At 37.0% G+C, this 12,890-nt stretch overlaps 1 protein-coding gene across 1 annotated transcript; it reads right to left on the bottom strand.

The window, feature by feature from the left end:
• Window positions 1-11,383: 11,383 nt before the first annotated feature.
• On the bottom strand, window positions 11,384-12,173 carry LOC108966121 (protein UXT). Its single transcript, XM_018928868.1, has 2 exons — window positions 11,719-12,173; window positions 11,384-11,668 (listed from the first exon to the last, which is right to left on the bottom strand). Exons 1-2 carry the CDS (start codon window positions 11,906-11,908, stop codon window positions 11,415-11,417), a joined length of 444 nt encoding a protein of 147 aa, XP_018784413.1. The 5' UTR covers window positions 11,909-12,173; the 3' UTR covers window positions 11,384-11,414.
• Window positions 12,174-12,890: the final 717 nt, after the last annotated feature.

Below are 12,890 nucleotides of genomic sequence, written 5' to 3'. Positions count from 1 at the left end.
TACAGCAGTTTGGGGTAGTACTGACCCGTTTTTATCTATCTTGACTAAGACTACATAAAACTAACATACCACAGACTAAAAAAATGCTTCCAATGTTTCATCAAGGTTCCTCACATACAATAACCAATCAYATTAAGTAAAGTCAGCTGGATGTTCTAAAATCCAGATATTAGTTATATGGGGCTACTTCAAATTTTTGCCCAATTGCCCACATATTGCGGTATAAAGTCACCTGGAAGTTCGAAAATCTATACGCTTTGTTTCATTGCATAAAGCCATTATATTGCTCTTCTAGATTTGCCAGCTTGTTATCCTGATATAAGAAAGGTTTACAAGAATTATTGTCAATTTAACATGATTTCTAAGCTGAAAGCAGCTATTTTGGAAGCATAGGCTTTATTAACCCCAGAAATGCCAAATCGCATATTCGCACTTTTTAATAATAATGAAAACACAGTAAATTATTATTTCTTTCTTTTTTCCTACAATACCATACATTTACCTACAGTAGTAGAAAAATTACCGTTAGAAAAACATTGTTTTATAGAATTGTTAAAGTTACCATAGAGCTTTAAAATGACAGCATTCGCTTTTGGAATAGAAACACATTTTTTCAGTTTTATATATATATAATATAATGTCTTAATATTAGTATTGAACCCATTAAAGCCATTTTTGATACATACTATTATCAGGAAAAGTCTCTCTCTGAATTTCAATTTTCGGTCAAAAGTCCACTATAGATACTGGAGTCCACATATTCGATACCTAGGGCCATGAGCAGTTTTGTTGGACAACAATTTTTGGTCATAAGGGGTATACTTTAAAGACATTATTAGTGCAAAGTTATACTTTAAAGACATTTTTAGTGCAAAGTTATATCCAGTTATATTAATTGCTTCTAATTGGTGTACTGGAAAGTGAAAGAATAAAATGGAATTTAAAATTGTGCTATTTAGAAAGTAGGCGTGGTTGTAGTCGGACTTCGCTTATTGTTGCACTATAACATAGAAATCTAATAGGAATGCCACGGTGTGATTTCAACTAAAAGTTTGTGATGCTCATGATCGTTTTTTTACCCCTGCTTGCACAAAATGCTCTGATACCATCTCTGTTGTATTTATCACTAACATCCATTCGTACAATGTATGTCTGTGTRTCAAAAATGGGTTCAATCGGGTCAATATCTTTGGAATTAAACGCTGCAGTACTGTAATAAAATGAGTACTCGCAAAACTTGAAAAGGTTGTATTGGGCGCAGCAAAACATTAACCGTGATTGGATCAATGTACATATTATTTACAGATGAGCGAACTTTTGCACTGTTGAACCCCTACCCCTTTTTATACTCTCAACCAGTTTATATAGAGTTATATAMAGGGGCGAGCAAAATTGAGTGCATGTTCACGACGCAGACTTTCGTCACCCATAAAATCATAATCACACAAACAAATCCAAAAATCCTTTTTCTATTACTTTTATCATTTTATTCTTAATAAATTCTAAGCAAAAACAATGATCATAGAGTTGAATTCGAAGAACCTTAAAGTAAAAACGAAAAATAGCCGCAGAAACTCAATTTTGCACGTTGGCACTTTTCCACCTATTTTCGCTTTCTTACTTCTCTTCTCAACATAAATCGGCAAGATTCACCGTTATATTTGTTTTTGCATTATTTTTGGTGTTCGCAGCGCAGATTAAAACGTGTTTCGGACTAAGCAAAGTGTTTTTGAATTAGCTTGTAATTATAAATAATTTGTTAAAAATTTGCGAGCATAAAAATGAGAAAATTATCTAAAGCAGTTGAAAATAATGTTATAAGTTTGACCGAGAATGGTTGYGCACGTGCAATTTCCAAGATGTTAGGTATAAGCCATTCTACTGTGACWCCCACAGCGCAAGTCGCAGGTCGTGAAAAATTGTTGAAGGAGTCAGATGCTCGACTAATAATGAGAAGGCACAAGCTTCTAACACCAAAAAGGTCGTTCCCACGACAGTTGGGTCTACGAAAACCGGAACGGACTCGGATTTTTATCCGGCCAAGGACTGTCAACTCGGCAGAATTGTGCCGTTACAACAACAACAACAACAACCAAAAAGGTGCTTCTTTGACTATTAATAGGAACGTTAGCGAATGGACTGCCAGAAGAGCCCTGCGAGACATCGGATATATTTCAAGTGTAAAAAAAAACCTGCATTATCCGACAAAAATCTTAAAGCGCGATTGAAATTTGCAAGGGCACACAAAAATTGGACTGTTGACGATTGGAAACGTGTTGTCTGGTCTGACGAGTCAACCTAATTGATAATTGAAAACATGCTTTCATATATGTACGTATCAAATTTGGTCACGGCCAAGCTGAATATTCAATATTACTTACGTGAGAATTTCACGCAAAGGCTGATATAAATAGAATAATGTGCCAATATGAATATTTACGGAAAACTTGACGTCCCTTCTCTCTGTTCACGATTAATATTTGTACGTATGTGTTATGAAGAAACCAATTTCAGTTTCACTTCTTAGGTGAACCAAGCTGTAAGTAGAGTAATGCGAACAACAAGTTGCTTTTGGTTAAAAAAAAAAAAAAAAACAAATTAAAACAGAAGCAGTGGTGAGTGTTTATGACATATTTATTTATGTTTATTATGAATACATAGTAGAGAATCAAGTAAATGAGATCAACGCACATTGCACTTGATCATCTGTTGCCACCTGTAAATATTTTATCGTGATATGATGTGAGTAAATAAGTAGCCGGGCTATCTAGGGACATATTATCCGACGTGAAGAAAATTCTATCATTGTACATTCTTGCAAGGCAAATGTGCCTCCAAGGCAAAGTGGTCACGTCTACAATCAGAATGAACAAGCTTTGTGTCTTTTTTCACATATTCCGTGAGTACGAATTCGAACAAAGTTCTTAGTAAGTTGAAACTTACAGACTCTGAAGAAAGAATTATGTGCAACTTTGAATTGTGCCTAGAATTGTATTTTGTTGTACATTATCGCAACATGCCGCTTAGGGTATAATAGTATTGTTAGCCTTACATATGTTGTAAGACTTTAAATGATGACARATGTTGACTTCTATATTTAAAGTATAATGAGAATTAATTTCCGCATATCGGTTGCTCCGTCCGCAAGTATATGAATCAAGCACCAAAGAAGATATCGGCATAAATCTTATTACACATCGTGCATCTATTACGAGGCAGTTCCTATCGAATTATAATTGGCCGAAATCGGGCTATAACTTTTCTAGTGTTCCTGCCACCCGTAAATAAATATGGCCGGTTTTACTCGTAACAAAATGTACATATTTTCCGTATAGTCCTCTTGCATCACTTTTATTCAAAAATTTTGCAGAATGAATATATCTAAATCCAATCAACCAAATGTACATACATAYRTATATACATAGTATATGGATTTATACCTGGAATATGTAGTGTTTGTAACAGTTCCTGAAATAAAACACTTTTTGCCGCAAGTTGTACTTGGGTATAAAATTATAAATAAATCGCAAGCGAATCTAAACCAAGGAGGTGACAAATAAACCAGGCTGATTGCTTATCTTTTTATGTGAGTAAATCTCACACAGGCGTCAAACACATAATAATACAAATATGTAAGTAGATAATATCAACGTGTTAAGAGTTCGAAGAGATTTAGCTTGTAAATAATTTATGCGTTAATATGTTATGATGAGAACGAGTAAAACAGGTAAAATATACGAGTAAATGACATCTTTTGAGGTAACCATAATTAGAAGGGACTGAAGCTTCGTTGCATTAAGAAGTTGTTCTTGGTCCACATGTCTACTTAGTTTCAGTAATTTATACTTCTTAAAAATATTTTAATATTAATCATTGTTTCATTTGATCAATCCACCGATTACAGATTGCCATCGACTTTTCGATATCGTTTATGTAATGATTTGCTTAAAAATATGCCCTAGGTCTAGACTACATGTTTTGTAGCGTTTTTAAAAAATCGTATGGATTATGATACGCCAATATCTAGAGGGGGGAAACTGCGAATCAGTTCCATAAAACGAAAGTTTTTCAWTTGCATRGTCCTACCAAATAATAGCAAGTGTGTGCAATGACAAAAGCGGCCATACCGGATAACGAGCTAAAACACTCRTTCGACATGCTTTAGAACCGTGCAAAAAGCTGTTTTGAGCAGGAGACTATTTGGAATAAAATAAATTGATTTTGCCGAAAAACCATTTCTTCTGTATGTTTTTTTAAAGTCCTGTTTGCTTTGGAACCCACCTTGTATAGGAGTTGCAGAGCCTTTAACCGAAATTCATTTCAATCAAAAAAGACAAATTGCCAGGTGTAGTTTAGTAAGAGCGTCAGATGAATTTTTAGACTATTTGAAAGAGTTAGAATTAAATTTCCTAAAGAAATATGGTTCAACTTGTCTTAGGATAAGGATAAGGCCGTTTATATTTGATAAATTAAAAAGTGTCAGACCCTATAGCTACTGTGGCAACAGCAACACTAATTTAGATTTATTCGTAAGGATATTTTCTTCTTCACTAAAGGTGAGAAAATATCTTCTATTCCTTAGGGAAGAGTACACCTGCGGCCACGCACAACTTACCATCCAAGATTTTCAAGTGTTCCGTATATTTGGCAACACTTTATAGTGATAATTTTTGCGGTATCGAATTTTTTATTTAGAAATAAGTTAGTGACATGTTATTTATCAAGACAAATTTAATAACTTAAAGCAGAACATATTCAGTTATAGACTGAATATTTTGAAAGTTAGTGAGCTTTACCCAATGATCTCGAAGTAAAAGAGACTGACAAGCGATGAAAATATGATAAATTAATTTAATTTATACTATAATTCGAATTAATGTTTTCATTTATTTTTTTTAATAGAAATACGAAGTCGCGTTATTACTTTAAAAGCAATGAAATCGGCCGCTTTGTATAAGCAAAGAAAAGCTATTTTGTGTTTTACACTTATTGAAATCTTTTCCGTTTATCAGAGATAACTTGAACGAAGTGTCCATATCCGGCCATAATAGTGAAAACATTCTGTTCGTGAAAATGGTACAGTTATGGGAGATGACCGGTTGTAAGGACTGTCTGTAGTGAAGAATTTCATTGTACTATATATGGTTTAATTTTAGGTGTTATAAAACATCAGTAAGTTAAATAGAGTATTTTCTTAATAGACTAAACTAATTACTAATCCCTCCAAAAGCTGTTATGTTCCCACGTTAAAGCCTTAAACTATGTTTAGACTCATTTTTGTGTGTTCTGTTTTATTGTATCGGATAACTTAATATCGTATTATTCAAATATTGTTTAGACGCTCACAATACAAATGAATATGCACCGACTTAAGTTCTAYATGAAATTGATGAGAACACCATGACCGTATCTTACCTGCAAATGCATTTTTATTGGAGCTCCACGCTCTACTCACCATTAAGGATACCTACGAAACCATAAAGAACAAGTTAGAAACATTGAAATAAACAATTGTGGTCTGTCTCGAATTGTCTTTATGTTGATGCTACTTTTCAGTCAATTTAGCGCTACGAAGGTTAAGATGCCGTGCCATTTGTCTAATAATTGTTTTTCTTTTCAGCAACCACGAAACTCCTATTTCAAACACAATTCACACAATAATACCTAAGGGGAGGCGCAAAAAACAACTGGGTTGCGCAGATATCGAAACATTGAATTCCCACCGGAGTTGTTAACATATGAAAAGTTTTATGCTCAACAATGTTATTTAGAGAAAATTTGCAAAGCACACTTCTCCGACAGTCGGTTATAGCACATGTGTGGTCATCAAGCGAACTTTCGGGTTTAAATATAACCACACGTGTAACTATATATGTACAGTATATAGTTATGTATGTTTCATTGACAGCCACGTCGCAATCAACTGCACTCAACGCTTGCAAGTGTCAGTTATCCTTTGAAAGTTTAAGAGTTCCGAGCGGACCGCCTTCACCCCCGCTGCCATGCTCATGTACGTGAGAATTTCAAGTTGCAGAATGCATCCGCATTGCGTAATGTCGGTTGTACAGTTACACTCACTGTACACAATCAAATGAAAACAATGCAATCATCATTTGGTCCAAAAGTATGTGCATATGCCTGTTTGGGTGTACGTATTTCTGTTATTCTTACATATGTATGTATGTTGGCTTAAAGATTTTGGTATCTCTTTGATGAAAATAAATTGTTAAGAATTTACCAAACTCAAATTAGACCGCACCAGCAGATGTGTTCATAGGCATTTATTCAAGGGAATGTTAAGCACCCCCAAAAGGTTCATGCTTATGGATTCTTCTCTGTTCACAGATTTAAAAACAAGAAACCCGTATTGTTACTTTACCTATTTTCATAACTGGAGAAAAGATTATGAAAAAAATACCACGTACCAAATTTTGTCGAAATCTTTTGATCGGGTCCCGAGATATGGGATTTCCCCAAAAAGTGGGCGGTGCCACTTCCATTTTCCTATTTTCACACCGACTCCCATCAAACTCTCTAATACCATCCACGAGGTAAAATTTAATATCTCTCACGCATTTAGTTACTGATTTATCGTGCTTTTARTAGTTTTCAACAGTACCGTTACATGGGGAGTGAATGAGATTTTCATCCGATTTTGTCCATTTCCACACTATACATATTTCGCTAGTYKGCGCTGAGAGCGCGTAGTTCTARTTTTATTCGTCGCATCGGGTCATGCTATATCTTTTTGGAAAGCTCATTTTACGCGCTAACACGTGTTTGAGTGATTGTCGTTTCCGTTTAGTTCGTGAGTTATGGCGTTGCAAACATGGAGCAAAATAAAGAGAACATACCGCATATTTTACAGTACTACTAGATAAAGGCAAAAATGCATCTCAAGCCGCCAATAAAATTTGTGCAGTTTATGGACCCAATACAGTTTCCATTTCCACCGCACAACGATGGTTTCAACGTTTTCATTCTGATGTAGAGGTGGTCGAAGATGCGCGACGCTCCGGAAGGCCTGTCGTCGAAAATTGCGATAAAATCGCTGAATTGGTCGAAAGAGACCAGCATAGTAGCAGCCATGTAGCATCGGTGCTGGGCATGAATCATCAAAAAAAATTTTATGAACAATTGAAAATTCAATAAAAAAATACCGCAAGACTTTTTTGACAACATAATATTTGTTAATATTTCCGCTGAGCKAATTTGGTTGTTGTAACTTTAGAGGCTTAGGAGATAAGGTACCCCTGGCTACTGCGATCCSCTGTGCAAAATATGAGTTTTATATTTTAATTAGGTGCTTAGATAATAGCGATTTGTGGGCGTGGCAGTGGTCCGATTACGCTCATCTACAAACTCGAACTTTTTATTGTTATAAGAAACCTGCTTAGGTGAACAAAACTATAATACTCTGTAGCAACTGGTTTCAAGAGCATAAAAATAAGTAAGAACACATATACGAGTATACGTAAATAAGGTTTATACTGAAAGTGGATTTTTTTTAATAAGGTGATTTTTTATCACTATGTGGAACCGGAAAACAATTCTAATATCACAATAGATAACCGCATTGCCAGGCAACATCTATTGATCGCCGACAGCCTGCTCATTCTCCCCTTTTCTTAAACCAATGAGATTAACAAATGTTTAAGCAATCGTTTTTAAATGGAATTTGAAAATGTTTATAATTAGAAATAATATTGTTAAAAATTAAGAATGGTCCACTCTTTTTCTATTTACTATATATATAGGATGAMGTCATGTGTAGAAGTCCACGCAAGTGGGGAAAGTTCTCTGATCGCCATTCACTTGGGAGTGGCCAGAAACAATTCTTTTACATATGGCTCAAGCAACTCACGACTTCCGGTCTTTGACTAAGTATCCTCTGGGTAGCCTAAGAACATCCGTTTGAAGCCGAGCTAACGTGRGAAGGCGAAACATCCCCTACATAGGGTTGTGCGCTGGGTTTAGGACCCGSCTAATGAAAAAATTGCAACAGCCTTGGATGAGAGACCCCCCTTTTGATGACGACTAAAGCAAATGAATTAAGGACTACGATTTGTGGGCATGCGCCTGGAATGTCCCGTCCCTTAATTGGGAAGGTGCCGCTGCCCAGCTGGTTGATGTCCTCGTGAAAATAAAGGTTGACATCACCGCCGCCCAAGAAATGCAATGGACGGGACAAGGAGAGAGACGAGTAGGTCCTTGTGGCATTTACTACAGTGGCCATATAAAGGAGCGCAAGTTTGGTGTGGGATTCGTGGTGGGAGAGAGACTCAGTCGCCGAGTACTATCATTCACTCCGGTGAATGAACGTCTAGCCACAATCCTTCATCATATCGCTGATTTGCGCCCACACCCCGACGGATGAGAAGTACGATGTGACCAAAGATGCGTTTTATGAGTGCTTGGAGCGCACTTATGAGAGCTGCCCCCGCCACGATGTCAAAATCCTGCTTGGCGCCTTTAACGCCATGGTGGTCAAAGAAGGTTTCTTTAGCAGTACGGTCGGTAAATTCAGCCTTCACGAGGAAACATCCCCAAATGGGTTGAGGCTGATCGACTTCGCCGGGGCGATGGAACGATGACCTGTACGAGAATATGATAACATTGACATAGTTAAAAGACAGCGGCTACGCTGGCTAGGGCATATCATCCGAATGGACGAAAACACTCCAGCTTTGAAAGTATTCGACCCAGTACCCGCCGGGAGAAACAGAGCAAGAGGAAGACCTCCACTTCGTTGGAAGGACCAGATGGAGAAGGACCTGGCTTCGCTTGGAATTTCCAGTTGGCGCCACGTAGCGAAAAGAAGAAACGACTGGCGCGCTGTTGTAAAATCGGTTATAACCGAGTAAGCGGTTTCTMCSCCAGTAAAGAAGTATGTACTTACATATGTATGCAAGTATATTAAAGCTGTTGTTACTTCCACTTGTCAATAATAATAATAATAACTCAATTTTAGCTTTGGGATATACATACATATGTACATATGTACGAGTATATACATACGTGCCACATACCGCACAATCCCTGAAGGTGGCAGCATTTAGACTTACTTTACATACTGGGTGGGGMCAAGTAACAACATATGTATTTKAGTTTGAAGTTGCTCGTCCGTTCTGTGCGATTGCGGTAATTTCGAATGTTCAAAATACACATGTATGTATGAATTTAATAAATTTTGRGGTTGAGGAATTGAATTGAAAACAATTCACCAGTAATTATTTGTTCTGAAATACTTAGAATACCTTAAGATAAATTTAAGTTTTCTATATGAGAAATACAAAATTTTAATAAAAGTATCTAAATTTAATTCGAGGTTTCACTTACATAGAGATTGTAAATATTTAAAATGTAAGGAAACTAACTCTATGCGCCATTCACTTGGGAGTGGCCAGAATCGATTCTTTTGCATATGGCTCAAACAGCTTACGTCTTCCGATCCAAATTGGTTGATGTTCTCGTAAAGGTAAAGGCTGGCATCACCGACGTTCAATAAATCCGATGGACTGGACAAGGACTAAGGCGAGTAGGTCCTTGTGACATTTACTACATCTGCCATATAAAGGAGCGCAAATTCGGTGTGGGATGCGTGGTGGGAGAAAGACTCCGTCGCCGAGTCCCGGCATGGACCCCGATTATGAACGTCCTGCCGCAATCCGCATCAAAGCGAAGTTCTTCAACATATTTCTGATTTGTGCCCACGCCCCAATGGTAGAGAAGGACGATGTGATCAAAGACGTCTTTTATGAGCGCTTGGAGTGCACCTATGTGAGCTGTCCCATCACGCTGTCAAAATCGTGCTTAACGACTTTAACGCCAATGTTGGAAAAATGGTATTTTCGACACAACCACCTCTGTGCTTCAAAAAACTCATGTAGTGTGCTAACGAGCGTACTATGTGAAACATTAAAGCCCACCGTCAACAAACTGCTTCTATGGTACAATGTCTAGACTTGGTATCCCCACAAAGTTAATATGGGAGGGACCACCCCGACTTATTCGATACCAAGCGAAGTTTTAGACAGGGAGACTCCCTATCGTGTGACTTTTTGAGTCTATTGCTACAGAAGGTGCATTCTTGTATAAGAGTGTACAACTGCTAGCGCACGATATCATTGACCATAACGCGCCGTTAATTCTACTTTCTTCAGGTTGGACAAAGAAACGAAACAAATGGATCTGGTAGTGAACGAGAGCAATACGGAATATTTCCTGTCATCAAACAAACAGTCATCGCAAAGACCAATCACGTATCATTCCCGCCCTACGATGACTACATCTGATGAGGCGGCGTTACGAGCTTTCGAGRGAAACGTTCTGCGGAAGATTTCTGATTTGTGGGCATTAGCAAAGGCGAATACCACGGTCGATGAAACCGTGAGCTGAGCGAAATATACGACGACATTGACATAGTTAAGCGAATAAAGAGACATCATCTACGGCAGAACTCTGCCGCTACAACAACAACAACAACAASATCATCTACGCTGGATAGCTCGTGTCGTCCAAATGGAAGAAAACACTCCAGCTCTAAGGGTGTTCGACACAGTACCCGTCAGGGGAAGCAAGGAAAAGACCTCCATTCCATTGGAAAGATCAGATGGAGGAGGACCTGCTACACTTGGAATATCTAATTGGCGCCAAACAAAGGAAGGGAATAACGGTTAGCGCGCTGTTGTAAACTCGACTAAAACAGCGTAAGCACTTAAGCTACACTGGACTCAGCAATCACATGAATAAACTGTTCAACAGGGGTATAGCCTCATATGCAAACTAACGGTTCTGTATCCGAATTGGCATAATATCGCTTCAATTGCATTCAAGAGGATCATGGAATGTATCATGATGTTAAGCCTTTTGAAATCTGTGGTACTGATGGGAGTGCGCATTCACCGATATGTAGAATCAGAGTGTCATCAGCAAGGCGATGTACTATGGCATTTAGGCTCGACGTAAGTAAGCTGCCAACCGAGGTCCTCAGGCTCTCGCTGATCACTCTTGAGTCTAAAAGATTAACATGGCTTCCCTGAAGTGTACAACCCCACCACAGCATGCCATAAACGCCAAAATAAAAAACCATCCTGTGAATAGTTTAACGTGCATATTTCTAAACTCCCTCAACCACCAGAGAGAATTTCCATCTCCTCATATGCAAATGACTGATGTCAGGCAATGGAATCGAAGGCATGTGTTCGAAAGTAAACAGATATCTCTTGGACCTTCTTGTCTCCTCTACTGTTCRCAGAGACTTCAATTACCCCGCTTATTCACTACTAGGAGCACATATGCCATACAATAGTTTAAAACAAAAAACGTTTTATTTTTATACTCAAAATTATATCCATTTAATCTGATAAAACGCTTTGGATAGTATTTAAAATTTAGGAACATCTTAAACGCCTTTAATCTTGGTTGTTCGGGTAGAACTTTTCTTGTTCAGCAATGCACATCAACGCAAGTTTTATATCGGACCGTTTTTTCACACTTTCTTCACGCAGAACATTACATTCTTTTGTAAGTACCTTTACTTTAAATTCTAGAAATTTTAATGCCTCCTCCAAGGTGAATTCCACGAAATAACCTTTTCCTACATCAACTAAGACCGAGTTGGATGGGTTATCCACTTTAGCCTCCATGAACATATTGCCTCCAATATCTACGAAATAGATAAGCTATTAGAAAACAAAATATAATTCGCTTACTTACCCATTTGTGTTTTAAAGGATCCGTCAAAGTTTTCATTTAGCGCCTCTAATGTATTTTTGAGTTGCACATACTCCATGATTTCACCGTTGTAGTTATTTATGTGGTGCTCTAGTTGTTTCAGATCTTCTTTGAGAAATTCATTAAYAAATATTTCTAAATTTTTAGAAGTAAATAGCGACATTTTTGACATATTGCAACAGAAATTAAGGATTTTTCAAGCCAYTAGAGATGAAGAAAAGCTGCTACATAAACTTTAGAAAAGACTCCTCTTCTGATCCTAATTATGGAGTCAATACTAAAAGAAACTTTATAACGTATAATTTCTGTACAATATTAATCAAAAGAAACCAAGTATAAATTAGGTTTTTTATGAACTTCTTTCAAAGAAAATCACTTAAATATGGAAATATAGAAATTGGAATCCTCCTATTGACACTATCGATTGTTAGTGTAAGAGTCTGTACTGCTTTGGCAGTGAAGAATCAGCTGTTGGTAATCAGAGAACGTAAGTCGGTTTGTTACGATATTTGTTAATCAACACTGAAACAAAATGACACATAACCGGGTGACATTACTAGTTGATAGGCATAGATATTTAAAATAATAGCCGTTGTAATATAAGAAATAGAAATAAAATTTCAACGTCATACAAATTAAATATACATATTTATTTACAAAATTTTGTTTCCTCTGATTTTCTGTTTCTATACATATTGATCTTAAAAAATTCAGTATCGTTGTCATAGAACTGTAGACTCGAATATTTCAATATGCTGGTGTATGCTGTTAAACCAATGAGGATTACGTCTTAAATAGTTGTAATTTTCGGTATATTTTTGATCAGAAAATTTTTAGGACCAAACAGGTACGTAAGTGATTGTTCACTTTGCGGTAACTTAGGAAGCATTATATGTTTACTTAATATATAATTTCATATATTCTCTATTTATCTCGATTATTTAATATGAAAATGTTGCCCAATCGAAAAATCGTAGTACTTCAAAGAAGCATAGTTAAATTTTCAACAATAATGCGCTGCATAATGAACAAAAATGTCAACATAGCCGACATCCGGCTCAAATGGAATGATCCCTGCAGGACGGGTAGCTGTTAAAGCGCMCATACACGACACACAAGTGCGTTCGATCGGTATGTGTGCCCATGCGGTTTAC

This window comes from Bactrocera latifrons, unplaced genomic scaffold (assembly GCF_001853355.1).
Source record: "Bactrocera latifrons isolate USDA-ARS-PBARC rearing strain unplaced genomic scaffold, ASM185335v1 scaffold_156, whole genome shotgun sequence".
Taxonomy (NCBI): Eukaryota; Metazoa; Arthropoda; class Insecta; order Diptera; family Tephritidae; genus Bactrocera; species Bactrocera latifrons.
The sequence above is the reverse complement of the archived record's forward strand: the minus strand, read 5'-3'. Positions and strand labels throughout refer to the sequence as shown.